We start from the raw sequence: 15,013 nt of genomic DNA, 5'->3' as shown, positions 1-15,013 counted from the left end.
TTCGAGACAGGGTTTCTCTGTGGCTTTGGAGCCTGTCCTGGAACTAGCTCTGTAGACCAGGCTGGTCTCGAACTCACAGAGATTCGCCTGCCTCTGCCTCCCAAGTGCTAGGATTAAAGGCGTGCGCCACCACCGCCCGGCCTGACTTTATTCTTATTGCCAATAAATATCAGTTTCCTTAATGAATGAATGAGTGAGTGAGTGAGTGAGTGAGTGAGTGAGTGAGTGAGTGAGTGAGTGAGTGAGTGAGTGACATTACTGACAAATGCATGCCAGTATGTAACTTGGCCACCTGACTCCCTACACACTATCTTTATCCTTATTCTTGTTAGAATGACAAGAATGATACATACTTATCACAAAAGGTTCAAAAAAGGAGGAAAAGGTATGATCAAAGAAACAGGCTGGAGAGAGGGTCTAGTGGTTAAGATCACTTGTTATTAGAGGACTAGGGTTCAGACCCCAGAACCCACACGGTGGCTTACAATGCCAGTAACTCAAGTTCCAGGAGATCTGGCACCCTCTTCTGGCCTCTGCAGGTACCAAGCACATACATGTATGCATGCATGCAGGCAGGCAGGCAAAACATATACATAGAAAAAAATTTAAACCAGGTGGTGATGGTGGTGGTGCACGCCTGTAGTCCCAGCACTGGGAAAGCAGAGGGCAGGCAGATCTCTGTGAACTCTAGCTCAGCCTGGCTACAGAGCGAGTTACAGGACAGCTGGGGTTACACAGAGAAAAACCCTGTCTCAAATAAACAAACAAGCAAAAAAGCAATCAACAAATGCGGTGGTGGCGCATGCCTTTAATCCCAGCACTCGGGAGGCAGAGGCAGGTAGATCTCTGTGAGTTCGAGGCCAGCCTGGTCTACAAGAGCTAGTTCCGGGACAGGAACCAAAAGCTACGGAGAAACCCTGTCTCGAAAATCAAAAAAAAAAAAAAAAAAAAAAAAAAAAGAAAAAGAAATATATGTTGTTTAATAAGTTCTACCATGAAAAGAAAACTATAGTTACCATTTCAATACACTGCCTTACATAATTTTATACACATTTTATGTTTATTTACACTTGCTGTGGCAGTGATAGATTGAATCTAGGGTCTCACATAGGCTAGGCAAGAGTTTTACCAATGAGCTCGGCTCCCAACTCTATGTATTACTTTTATACTAAAATAGGAAAATATAAATTGTTGGGGCTTTTTGTTATTGTTGTTTGTTTGTTTGGTTTGGTTTTGGTTTTTGATTTCCCAAGACAAGGTTTCTCTGTGTAGCTCTGACTATCCTAGAACTCGATCTCTAGACTAAGCTGGCCTCAAGCTCACAGAGATCTACTTGCCTTCTGCTTCCCCAGTGCTGAGATTAAAGGCGTGTGCCACCACTGCCTGGCCTATATGGCTGAGTAGTGTGGCTATTTTGCATTCTGGTATTCAGGCAAGCTTTATTTATTAAAATACAAGTGAAATATCACTACAAACAAGTGCTCTTAGGGACGAGGCCATATCTCCAGCCCCCTGGGGCAGGGGACAGCATTTTAGAAGGTTTTGCTACTGTCTTCTAAAGCAGATCTACTTTGGCTGTGACTAATAAAGTAAAGGACAAGGCTGAAGAGATAGAGCAGCATTTAAGAGCACATCCTGCTTTTGCAGAGGACCTAAGTTCAGTTCCTATTACCTATAAGCCCCTCGAGTTAGACAGGTGGCCAGGCCCCACCCTTAAGGACCTCCAACCACCAGGCTCTACCCACAGAACACTCTAAAGGCTACAATGGCCTGACCCAGTTCCTCCTAATGCAGGGGGCCAACCTCTATCCTACAAAATAAAAATACCAAACTCAGGGCTTGAAATCCCATCAATCTCCACCCTGGAAAGCTCCACCCCCAAAAATCCCTATATAAAGTCTGCCTCTCTCTCTTTCTCTCTCTGTCTCTCTGTCTCTGTCTCTCTCTGTCTCTGTCTCTCTCTGTCTCTGTCTCTCTCTGTCTCTGTCTCTCTCTCTCTCTGTGTCCTTTGTTGATTCTTGACAGAGAAGAGGCAGCCACCCTCTTGTGTCTTTCCCAATAAATCTCTGTGTAAAGTTTTTGTGTGGTGTGATTTTGTGGTATTCCTTGGCTCTTGACTGTGGGGAAGCCTTTACCCTCAGAGCTATAACACTTGCTTTGGGGAAACCTATCCCCTCGGAACTGTAAGTGGCCCAATTAGTTGTAACCTCAGCTCCAAGAGATCTGATATCTTCCCTGGCCTGTGCTGAGTTTTAATGCATATCTGAGTACATGCATGCTGAAGCCAGAGGTCATCCTAAAGTGTCATTCCTCAGGAACTGTCTACCTTGTTTTGTGGGACAAGCTCACTTACAGGGATTGGAGGCGTGTTGATCAGGTTAGGCTGGCTGGCCAGTGAGCCCCAGGGATTCCCCTGCCTTCCTCCCCAGCGCTGGGATTGCATTGGGTGCTGGGGTTGAACTAAGCCATCATGCTTGCCTGGCGTTTGCTTACCTTAGCCACTGAGATATCCTCCCAGCTCCTAAAACTCATGTGGAGACCCGACGAAGCTGTTTCCTATTGCACAAATTCTAATTGGTCTTAATAATAAAAACCCAGAGAAGCAGAGCAGCCAGACACTAGTCCTTACCACTCCAAAATCCTCAGAACCAAACTCTCTATAGATCTTCAGACCGAATGCCTTGAACTCCTGTCTCCTCCTGCCTTGTATGCTTCTCTCCATCCAGTCATATCCCTTTCTGGCCCCACCTCCCTAGTGCTGGGGTTAAAGATGTGGACCCCCACTGCCTGGTTCTGTTTTTCTTTTGGACTGGATTGGTCTCCTGCAGCCCAGACTGGCCTTGAACTCTCAGAAATCAATCTGTCTCTGCCTCCTGAATTCTGGGATTAAAGATGTATGCCACCACTGCCTGGCTAACTAGTGGCTTAGCTCTGCCTTCTGATCTTCTGGGAAGCTTTATTTGTTAGATCAGAAACAAAATATCACCACAGTTTCCAGTCCAGATACTGTCCATTAATCTATGAATAAAACCACTTCAAATACCACCTGTGCCAGGTGGCCCAACTCCAACTGCGGAAACCAAATCAGCGTACACTGAGCTCCAAAAGGGCCCGCTACAGTTACGCAGCTTCACAGTTCACCTAACAAGACAAAGGATCCCCAACTCAAAATGTCAAGCTGCCTTTAAATGTCACTGTGCCCTCTGGAGGCCTGGAATGCTGCATCGGGTGCGGCACACACAGTTGCACCAAGGACTCAGGTGAGAGACTCTCTAGAGCCCCCTACCTGTGGGAGAGTCGCATCCCAGACATCCATCCCGGTGCTGGGAAAGAAGTCAGCCATTCATCCCACAGCCCGAGTTCCTCAGAAAGAACCCACTGGACCAAACTTCTCATTACAGGAAAGCCCACAAAACTCGGCTTGGTGTGGAAGAGCGGGAAGCAGAGCGACCGCTGCTGCCTCCCCACAGACTTCCGCATCAAAGGAAAACAGCAGTGGGATAGAAATCCAAGACCAAGTCCAGGGATTGGAGAGACGGCTCAGAGGTTAAGAACACAAACCGTTCTTACAGGGCACCCAAATTCAGTTCCCAGCTCACAACCACCTGTAACTCCAGCTTCAGTCGGTCTGATGTCCCCTCTAGCCTCTCAGGCAACTGAACTCACATGCACACACCTATGCAGACAAACACGCATACACATAATTAAAGATAAATCATTTTAAAGGTAAAAAGGGAGAGGGGGCTGGAGAGATGGCTCAGAGGTTAAGAGCATTGCCTGCTCTTCCAAAGGTCCGAGTTCAGTTTCCGGCAACCACATGGTGGCTCACAACCATCTGTAATGACGTCTGGTGCCCTCTTCTGGCCTGCAGACATACATACAGACAGAATATTGTATGCATAATAAATAAATATTTAAAAAAGAAGTGTTAAAAAAACTTCAAGTACAATATTTAAAAGAAAAAGGTAGAGGACTCGGGGGGAGATGGTAACGTGCTTGCCATGCAGGCGTGAGCACTGAGTCCAGTCCTCAGCTCCCAGGTAGCGGCAATGCTGGGGAGGAGGAGTTCTGCTAGCCAGTGAGCCTCAGGTTCCTGTGCGTGAGCCACACAACAAGGTGGGCAGCTCTGAGGAACGACACTTGAAGTTGACCTCTGGTTTCCATAAACACACATCCGTACAGCCACAGGCACTCACATACACACCCCAAGGGTAAAAAGCGACACTGTTTTAGAGTAATTATAAAAAGTCTTTATACTGGCAGTGGTGGCGCACGCCTTTAATCCCAGTACCCAGCAGGCAGAGGCAGGTGGGTCTCCGAGTTTGAGGCCAGCCTTGTCTACAGAGAGACAGCTAGAGCTACACAGAGAAATCCTGTCTCCAAAAATCAAAAACCAAAAAAAGAGAAAGTCTTTATGTAAATTTATAATAACAGAAAAACTAAATAACTTCAGAGAAAACCCAAACTTCACTAAGTAGAGAAACAACATGATGTTTGGGGCTTTTCTGCCAAAAAAAATATATAGTATGAAGTTGGCACATACCTATAATCTTAGCGCTTGGCACTTAAGGTCCTATCTGCAAAAAAATTATGGTTGAAGCCCTTTGCTAGCCAATGTCCTGAGGAAGCAGTCAGGCTTTGCTTCTCCACTGAGTATCTCCAGAGCTCACGAACACTGCTATATGACCCCTAGCGGCATCTCTTTCACCAGGATGGAGTTAATTTTGTGTGTGTGTGTGTGTGTGTGTGTGTGTGTGTGTGTGTATGTGTGTGTGTGTTGTATCATTTTGTTAGAAGTCTGTGTTAGTGCTTCTACATTCATAGCTGGCATATTGACAGTATTTACAATTCAGCTATTTAGTCAATCAAATTGAATGTGTAGTCTGTGCAAACACATTGTTCTGGCATTGTGGGTCCAGTAAACAGGACAGTTTCTTAGGGAATGAGACAGAAATATCATACACATAAACGCAGGCAAATGAATACAGACCTTGAGGAATCCTGACCACAGACCTAAGGAGCTGGAATAGGAAGAACGTGGGAGGTAAACAGACTCATGGCTTCCTTGACAATCCAGCATCTGACTTGCCCCCTCGACACCTAGCCTAGGGCACAGAGGACTTCTTTTCCAGCACTGAGAACTTCATGCACTTCTACTGGGCAGACAGATTCCTCAACCTAACATGTTAGGAATGGTGTTCATCTGCAGAGGTCTTACTCACCGCCAGCTGACTGAGGTGCTGACAGCTCCCCAGGCCTGTGGGATTCTGTTTGTAGGAACGGGTTGGGTTTTTGGAGCTCCTTCAAAGCTGTATGCACCCTTCGATTTTGTCCATAGTTTTATACATGTTAAACTTCTAAACAAATGTTTCTTGGGTGAGGTTTTGAATGTCATAGAATATCATTTTAATTGATAGGATGTGAAATAATTATTTAAGCATAGAAATTATTCCAGATAGGTATTTCAGAATAGCTCACAGGATTCATTCTAAAAGTCCCTGTGGCAATCAAAATCCAAAGATGATGTTTTTGTTGAGAAGTCTGAGATGTTGAGAGACTAACAGTGCCTCACACTGAACAGGAAAGTTTGTCTAGAAAGAACTGTTTGAACTGAGTTCTGCAGACTGAAAGGGGCAGTTATATAACTATAGCTATATACAACCAGACACTACAAAGATGCCACAACTAACACACCATCTCTAATAGTAAAGTGTCAATGAAATTTCACAGAGAAGTCCTCTGCAGAGCTGACCCACACAGGTACCTGTAAGAATGGAGCAGACCGTGGTTTTCCCTGCTCCGTTGTGTCCCAGGAGAACAGTGATCTGCCCCTTGTACAGGTTCAAGCTCAGATCCTTGATGGCTATGCGTTTACTCCTGCCCCTATAAAACACCTGTAGGAGAGTCAGGGTGTGACATGCTTCATAGCCAGAGCAACACCCTCTGAAAGTTCACCAAGCAGGGCGAGGGCTGGAGAGACGGTGCAGTGATTAACAACGCTGGCTGTGAGCCTGGAAACAACCTAAATGCCCCTCAACTGAAGAATGGATAATAAAAATGTGGTACATTTATACAATGGAGAACTACACAGCAGAAAAAAAATAATGACATCTTGAATTTTGCAGGAAAATGGATGGAGCTATAAAACATTATTTTGAGTGAGGTAACCCAGACACAGAAAGACAATTAGCACATTACTCATTCAGGTGGTTTTTAAACATAAAGCAAAGAGAACCTACAAACCACAATCTCAGAGAACTTAGACAACAATGAGGACACTAAGAGATACTTACATAGATCTAATCTACATAGGGAGTAAAAACACACAAGATCTCCTGAGTAAATTGGGAGCATGGGGACCTTGGGGGAGGGTTGAAGAGGGAAGGGGATAGGCAGGGAGAAAAATGTAGAGCTCAATAAAAATCAATAATAGGGCTGGAGAGATGCTCAGCGGTTAAGAGCATTGACTGCTCTTCCAGAGGTCCTGAGTTCAATTCCTAGCAACCACATGGTGGCTCACAACCATCTATAATGAGATCAAACATACATGCAAGCAGAATACTGTATACATAATAAATAAATCTTTTAAAAAAATTAATAATAATGACAACAACAACAATAATAAAGAACACTGGCTGTTTTTCTGGCTGTCCTGAGTTCTACTCCCAACAAACTTATAGTGGCACGGTGGCTTACAAACATCTATAATGCCCCCTTCTGGTCTGTAGCAAGCACTCATATCCATAAATTAATTAAATAAATACAAAATAAATAACCCTTCCCCCAAAAGAATAAGGAAGAAAACAAAAACCATCTACAATGCAGCTCTAACGAGAGAGACAGCAATTGCATTTCAGTGTCTTGTTTAGACTATTTCTGTCCCCTCTGACAGCATTTGGGCTGGACTTGGGTATGGAATGCTGATACTTCTGCTGGCTGGGACTCAGATGTCACTTTTCACAAGTCATCCAATGGTGCCTGCGACCGGGTGTTATGGAAGGAATTGGCACACTCCCCCAATCCGTTAGGTCTCTATTGTTTTGAAGCAAGTGTGATAGTCTTGTTCTCTGACTTCTGTCTCCCTTTCAGTAGAGGTGCCCATGTGGCCAAATTCCCAACAAGGATAATGGGTAGTCTGCTGAGAGGAACTGGAGGGAAGGAAGGGAGGAAAGAAGGAAAAGAATGCCAAAGGAAGCGGTCTAACTTGGTCCTTCACCACCACTAATGAGCGACTTACTCCAGGCATCTTGCAATCACGAAAGCTCATGAAATGGGTGGTCCCAGGAAAAGCAATTATTACACACCACTCAGTCAGAAAGAGCTGAGAGCTGGCTCTGCGGATCAGCTAAAATCACACAGAACCATTTGTCCCAAGACTGCCTGTTATGAAGGGAGAGCTAGAGCTAGAGCTAGTAAGGGGGAGAGAGAACAGAGAGGATCCCCAGAAAAAGTTAGGGAGACTCCTAACTCCTATTACAGAGGAGCTGCACACACGCCACAAGTGTCCTGGGCTGGGATATGACCCACTGATGCCCCAGGCAACACAGGGCTAAGTGGGTTGTTTGTTTCGAGACAGTTTAATTATATATTCCTGACTGGCCTAGAACTCCCTCTGTAGACCAGGGAGACCTCAAACATACAGAGCTCTGTGTGTGTCTGCCTACTCAGCTCTGGGATTAAAGGCGTGTGCCACCATACCCAGCCGAGTTAGAGGTTTAAGGTGGCAATGCCAAAGTAGAGAAGGTCCCACCGCTTTCTTTTACAGTTGCAGACCAGAGAGCCCAGACAACCACCCCGTAGACACTATGAGCACTGAGAGTATACCATGCTGTAGGGCTCTGACCAGAGCCAGTCTGCAAGCACCCATGGAAGAACAACTGCCTGCTTCTTTATTTGGAAACTAACAGTGAGATCTGGTTTACATTTTGATTTGGTGGAGATGACATCCACCAAATGGCTGCATTCTGGTTTATCTCCAATGGAGATGCTCGGTGGTGGAGGGTGAGCGGACAGTAACTTCATGATAGGAACAGACCATTTCAAGCCATGTTTCCAATTTTGGACAGCAGGATCTATCATGAGGGAATTACAACTCTTGATTCCAAAGAGCAGCCTACAAGCACTGTTATCTTAAGGGGTTGTTTCTCAGGTCCCTATAAGAAAGTTTGAAAGCCCATACCTTATACAGATGTAAAATTTCAACTGATTTTATTTGCTCAGTTGGCTCGTCCTGCATGAACTCTCTCCTTGAAGGTTTCTCCGGATCCCCCATGTCCAGAAGCGGCAGTGTCACTGGAACAGGCCTCTTGAGACAGGTCAGGCACTGCACGAGAAGTCAACTTACGTACTAATCATTTATGTGGTTTTTCTCTTAGGGAAGATAAATTTTGGCAAATTAGACACCAGCCCCACGGGAAGTTACTTTTTGAATCAAATATTTAATGGCACCTAGAGAAGTTAATCAGCTCACTGATGGACTCATACAGTTCAATCTGTAACCCCCAGAATCCCTGGCACCGAGGAGCTCAGGAAGTGGCCTCCAGGCTCTCTCTCACTGTCCTTGGAAAGCTGCCATACCATCCGTCACGTTCTTGGGGGTGAGACCTGGATAGGAATGCTGGTGTTACAGTGTACTTGTTTCTCCACATGCTCCAGAGGTCCCGGCCCCTGGACAGGCCAGCACAGGCCAGCACAGGCCAGCACAGGTCACTGGGGGAGGCTGAGTGAAGCACCAAAAGTTCAATTGCTGAGAAAAATTTAGTCTGTGAATTTCTAGAACTGTGACACTGCGGTGACCTCAGAGGTCTCGAAGGGCCCTCGACCAATGCAGCTCAATGGAGAAGGGTGTGTGAGAACTCCAGCATGTTGGGAGTGAGTTCTGTGCGATAATGTGGGGCCTGGTATTCAACGGGCATACACAGAAACCCCAAGGCACCGCCAGGTGCACTGTATGATGTCATCCTCCTGGTCTCACCCTCAAGTCCATTACATCAGCCACGAGGCAAGTTCAGAGAAACCGAAACTCCACTGCCAACCACAGGCTGATAGTTAGGAGGTGAATCCAGGGTAAAGACTTACTGGTGTTTGGATTTTTTTTTTTTTTTGGTTTTTCGAGACAGGGTTTCTCTGTGGCTTTGGAGCCTGTCCTGGCACTAGCTCTGTGGATATTTTTTAAAAAATAATTTATTTAACTTTACTTTATGTGCATTGGTGTCAGATCCCCTGAAACTGGAGTTACAGACAGTTGTGAGCTGTCATGTGGGTGTTGGGAATTGAACATAGGTCCTCTAGAAGAACAGCCAGTGTTCTTAAAGGCCAAACCATCTCCCCAGCGCAGGTGTTTGGGATCTCAATTAGTACATTATTGGGAGATGGAGGAACACAGATGACAAATATAAAAATCTTTTTTTTTTTGGTTTTTCGAGACAGGGTTTCTCTGTAGCTTTGGAGCCTGTCCTAGAACTAGCTCTTGTAGACCAGGCTGGCCTCGAACTCACAGAGATCTGCCTGCCTCTGCCTCTTGTGTGCTGGGATTAAAGGTGTGCACCACCACTGCCTGGTGACAAATATAAAAATCTTAACATCTGTCTCTAAAATAGAATCAGAACTTACCTTGGCAAGTAAGTACCAAGACTTAGGCGTTCTAAACTTTCTCAAGAAGGGAGACTCCACCAAAAAGGCTATCAGACAGTACAGGAGGGAGTCCAGCAGGAGCATCAGCAGCACCTGGAGGAAGCTGAAGTCACCTCGGACACTGCCTATGTTCCTCCACTGGATGCCGGAGCCTGTGACACGGAAGGAAGACAAAACCTGCTCAGTCCACAAGACTCAGCAGTCCTAATCGAAGAGACGAGGGCCTGGGGGTCCTGATGTTGGCAATGGATGGCAGCAGCAGCAGCAACAACAATTCACTTACCAACAGGGTGGGGAGGCCCCAATTTTTCCTCAAATGTCTTTAAACTTGAGCCATCAAGAGAGTGTGCTCCCCACCCTGGGGCTAGAGGTCCTTCCTCCTACAGCTATCCTTAGAAAGCAGCCTCATGTACATGTCCAGAGACTTGGCTCTTCATTGATGCAAGCTGCAGTGATGTGTACAGGCAACGCTAACCATCACAGAGACCTATTTCAATAGTACTGGGGATTGGGCCTATGACCTTGCACACAATAGGCAAGCGCTTTGCCACTGAACTATATTCCCAGCCCTTTACTTTTTTTTTTTTTTTTTTTTTTTTTTTTTGTTTAATACACAAGTCTCTAAGTTTCCCAGGCTGACCATACGCTCTCATTCCTCCTGCCTTGGCCTCTCTAGTAGCTGGGATTATTTATACATGCCACCAGGCCCAATTAATAAAAATGAATAATTTTTAAATTTCTGTTTTTCATCCATTTATCCATTTGTGTGTATGTGGGGGGGGTTGTGCATGTGTACCATGGTCCATGTGTGGAGGTCAGAAGAGGGAGGAGGTCAGTTCTCTGCTTCTACCATACAGGTTCTGAGGACCAGACTCTGGTCATCAGGCTTGAAGGGACGAAGCTGAAACCACTGAGCCCCCTCACAGCCCTTATATGGTTTCGTTTTTTCCTCCACTTTTGATTGGTTACTGTCTTTTAAGAAGAAAAGCAGTGGGGCTGCGGAGACTGCTCAGCAGTTTAGACATTGGTTGATTTTCCAGAGGACCCAGGTTTGATTCCCACCACCCATGTGTTTCTTAGCCTTCTGAATGTCCCTTTCCCCATAAGTGACAGTGTTTTTGCCGCATTATTTTAAGTTACAAGAGCAAATCTCTAATGAAGTGAGTGATTTCTCTCAACATTCTAGAATAAGCCGCTTGCTAGCTACACGTACCATATGTGCCGTCTCTCATCCTAACATGCCCTACATATTATTTGATTTATTTTACATACTGACTGCAGTTTCCCCTCCCTCCTCTCCTCCCGGTCCCTGCTCCCCCTGCCCCCTTGCACCCGACAAGGTAATTCAGCATGGGGGACAGGTTCCCAAAAGCCAGGTAAGTGCCAGGGTTTGCCATATCATAATTTCAATTTGATATTTTGTGTTTTTTTTCCCCCACCAGACTAACAAACAATAGACCGAAACCTTAAAATCTTTTCAAACAAATTAAGGCTGGGATCTTTCAACTCTGATCATCTCAGGTATCTGCTACTATGATGGAAATCTGACTAACAGAATATATTAAAAGGTTTGGTCACCAGAGAGATGCTACTGGGAGTAGGCAGAAACTTCATAGGCAATGCAGGAGGTGTGGCATAGTAGGAGGTGGAGCTTGGCAGGAGGCGGGGCTTAGTAGGAGGGCTTTAGGTTATTTGGAGGAGTATTCTAAGAGAAGATGAGACTTGTTCATTCCCTGGCAGTTTGCTTTGCTGTATATGTCTCTCATGAAGGTCATGAAGGGTTGGACACCTCTAGGTCCAATGTAAGGAGGTCACCTGATCTTTGACTAGACTCTACATATTTGTATCAAAGTAAGTCTTTCTCTTTACAAGTTAATCATTTCAAGTATTTCTTTATAATAAGAGAAGGCTGACTAATACAATCCCCTAGACAAACTTGAGAAAGAGGGGACAGCAAATCAATGAGACTAATACATGTGAAAACTACTACATTCCCAGTAATGTTCAGTATTTTCTGAGCTTCTAATCATAAGGTTATATATTTCATTATCAATAGAGCTATATAAGCATATAATGTCTAATCATTTGTCTTCAAACAAAGTTACTCTGTTGCCCAAGTTTGTCTGGATGGAATTCCTGGTATCCAGTAATCTTCCTGCCTTCCAAGCAACTGGAACTACTGGTCCATACCAACACGTTTGGCTCCAATTTCCTTCTTTACTATGCTTTGGCTTCCCTTCTCCTATCCATGTCTATGGACAGGCTGGCCTCAGACTTAGAGATCTGCCTCCTAAGCGTTGGGATTAGAGACTTGTCACACCACTCCCCAACCCCCCACCACACCCCCAGCTCTTTAAGGTTTGTGAAGCCTTTAGCATCTCACAGAGTACCATAATGTAAATGCTCAGAACACTAAATAAAATGAGTATGTCAATAATCTATATTTAGAAATGAAGGACAGCCTGGCCCAGCTCAAAGCACGTAGGCAGCCTAAACAGAGCTTGAGGACGATCAATCTTACCTTTGGCTTCAAACAGAGAGATGAATCGGACTCCCATTGCCATGGCAACATTTGAGAAGAGGCAAGAGGCTATCTTTTCGACATAGGTCCTTTGGTGATAACTGAAAGTGATGTACAGGTAGGGGAGGTACGTGAAGAAGAAGATGATGCCTCCCATCACAGTTCCGACGTGTGCTGCAGAGTCAGAGGAAGAAAGATGGAGTGTTTCATCAGTAACAGCAAGTTACGACCATACAAGCCTTGTTTCCCTGCCGGGAAAGAAAGTGTCTCTGCGACTGTTTCAGCATTTCAGAAAGGAAGCAATCTCTTTTTATATTTGCATCCTTACTAGTGAAACATGAAAGTATTTACAGCACTTTAAAAAAAAAATGAAGGTTTCTGCAATTAGTGCTGCTGCTGAATTCTGGCTTTAAGCCGTGGTGATCCTATAGGATATAGGGGGTTATTCCAGGTTTTTTGTATCTGTTGAGGTTTGCTCTGTCACTAGTATGTGGTCAGTTTTTGAGAAGGTTCCATAGGTGCTGAGAAGAAGGTTTATTCTTTTGTGTTTGGGTGGAATGTTGTATAGATAAGTCCATATGAGTCATATAACTTCTGTTAGTTCCCTTATTTCTCTGTTAAGTTTCTGTCTGACAGACCTGTCCAGTAGTGAGAGTGGGGTGTTAAAATCTCCCACTATTAGTGTGTGGGGTTTATAGTGTGATTAAAGCTTTAGTAGTGTTTCTTTTACATATGAAGGTGCCCTTATATTTGGGGCATAGATTTTCTCTTAATGGATTTTTCCTATGACAAATATGAAATCAACTCTTTTGATTGAATTTAGTTTGAAGTCTATTTTTTTTTAGATATTAGGATGGCTGCACCCATTTGTTTTGTAGGTCCATTTGATTGGTAAATTTTTTTCCCCAGCCCTTTACTCTGAGTCGATGTCTGTCTTTGAGGTTGAGGTGTGTTTCTTTTATGCAGCAAAAGGATGGATTCTGTTTCATAGCCACTCTGTCAGCCTGTGTCTTTTTTTACAGGCAAAGAGTCTCTTTATATTAAGGGATATTAATGACCAGTGATTACTAGTACCTGTTACTTTAGTTTTCATTGTTGGTGATATTATTGTGTGTGTTTTTCCCTTCTTTGGAATTTGCTGCTATGAGATCATCTATTGCTTGTGTTTTTGTGGATATAGCTAGCTTCCTTTGATTGTAGTTTTGCTTTTAGTACTTTGTATAGGGCTGGATTTGTGGATAGGTATTGTTTGAATCTAGTTTTGTCATGGAATATCTTGTTTTCTCTGTCTATGGTGATTGAAGCTTTGCTGAGTATAGTAGTCTGGGCTTGCATCTGTGACCTGTGATTGCACATTAGTGTCTGCAATAATGCCTGACCAGACCCTTTTGGCTTTCACTGTTTCTGTTGAAGAGAGATGTAATTCTGATAGGTCTGCCTTTATATGTTACTTGACCTTTTTCCTTTCAAGCTTTTAATAGTCTTTCTTTATTCTGTATGTTTAGTGTTTTGATTATGCGGCAAGGGGACATTTTGGGGGGCAGCCTATTTGGTGTTCTGTAAGCTTCTTGTACTCTTATAGGCATGTCCTTCTTTGGGTTGGCAAAGTTTTCTTCTATAATTTTTTTTTTTTTTGGTTTTTCGAGACAGGGTTTCGCTGTGGCTTTGGAGCCTGTCCTGGAACTAGCTCTTGTAGACCAGGCTGGTCTCGAACTTCTTCTATAATTTTGTTGAATATATTTTCTGTGCCTAAGACTTGGATTTCTTCTCTTTCTTCTATCCCTATTATTCTTAGGTTTGGTCTTTTCATGGTGTTCCAGATTTCCTGGATATTTTAGACATACCAGCTGAGCCCTTTCTTCAGCCATTCCCCTTTTTAAAAAAGATTTTCTAAAACTTATGTGTATCTTTGTGTGCTTGCATGCAACACATGCGTGCAAGTACCTACAGAACATAGAAGAGAACATCAGGAACATCTCTAGACCTAGAGTTAAACCTGAATCTTTTGCAAGAACACTCTTAACCACTGAGCCATCTCTACAGCTCCCTGGTCTATCGACTTATGGTGGTGCCTTTTCACCACCCAACTTCATCCATTCAACTCCCATTGGGACGCCCTCAGCCTATGCCCCTCTTGGCTTCATGTCCTCTTTCATCTCTTACATTTTTTGTGCATGTATGTGTTCATGTGGATTTATATGTGTATGCATGTGGAGGCCAGAGTTGATATGTAATCTTCTCCTCTTTTGGTTTTCTTTGCTAAGAGTCCCTCGTTGAACCTGAAGCAAGCCGCAGCGACACTGTCTAATTCCTCAGAGTTAGGGTGGGGATATTTTGTACCCAGCTTTTGTCACGTAGGTCCTGCAGAGTTGGCAAACACTTCACTGAACCGTCTCCATCTCCTCAGTGCCTGTATTTTATTTCAGATTTATAATCCAATTTGAGTCAATTTTTGTATCTGATGTAATGTTATCCCCACAGGCTTCTTCTGATGTTGATCTCCAGTTGTTCCAGCATCTCTTGTTGAAAAGGCTCCATTGGTAAAAACCAGCCAGTTCCCATATTAGGTTACATGATCTACTTTTGCTTTCATTTGTCACTTGCCCCTAGGATTGCTTCCTTCTGATTATGATTTGTGCTTCTGAATTCACTGGTCACCTTTAATTTTTAAATATCTGCTTATTTACTACACTTGACCAAAGTTTGATGGAGGAAGGTCATTGGTTAATTAATAAATAAACTGCTTGGCCCTCATAGGTTAAAACATAGGTGGGTGGAGTAAACAGAACAGAATGCTGGGAGGAAGAGGAAGTGAGCTCAGAGGCCATGCTCTCCTCTCAGGGGCAGACACGATGAAAC

At 44.2% G+C, this 15,013-nt stretch overlaps 1 protein-coding gene across 1 annotated transcript in view; it reads right to left on the bottom strand.

The window, feature by feature from the left end:
- LOC102002556 (ATP-binding cassette sub-family A member 17-like) overlaps nucleotides 1-15,013 on the bottom strand; it is a 75,407-nt gene that overhangs the window by 38,925 nt on the left and 21,469 nt on the right. The window contains exons 8-11 of the mRNA XM_026780668.1: nucleotides 12,155-12,328; nucleotides 9,613-9,785; nucleotides 8,180-8,305; nucleotides 5,765-5,894 (exon numbers count right to left, since the gene is read on the bottom strand). Of these exons, the coding sequence (XP_026636469.1) occupies nucleotides 5,765-5,894; nucleotides 8,180-8,305; nucleotides 9,613-9,785; nucleotides 12,155-12,328 (603 nt within the window). The remainder of the gene's footprint in view (nucleotides 1-5,764; nucleotides 5,895-8,179; nucleotides 8,306-9,612; nucleotides 9,786-12,154; nucleotides 12,329-15,013) is intronic.

Source organism: Microtus ochrogaster, chromosome 7 (genome assembly GCF_000317375.1).
Source record: "Microtus ochrogaster isolate Prairie Vole_2 chromosome 7, MicOch1.0, whole genome shotgun sequence".
Lineage (NCBI taxonomy): Eukaryota > Metazoa > Chordata > Mammalia > Rodentia > Cricetidae > Microtus > Microtus ochrogaster.
The sequence above is the reverse complement of the archived record's forward strand: the minus strand, read 5'-3'. Positions and strand labels throughout refer to the sequence as shown.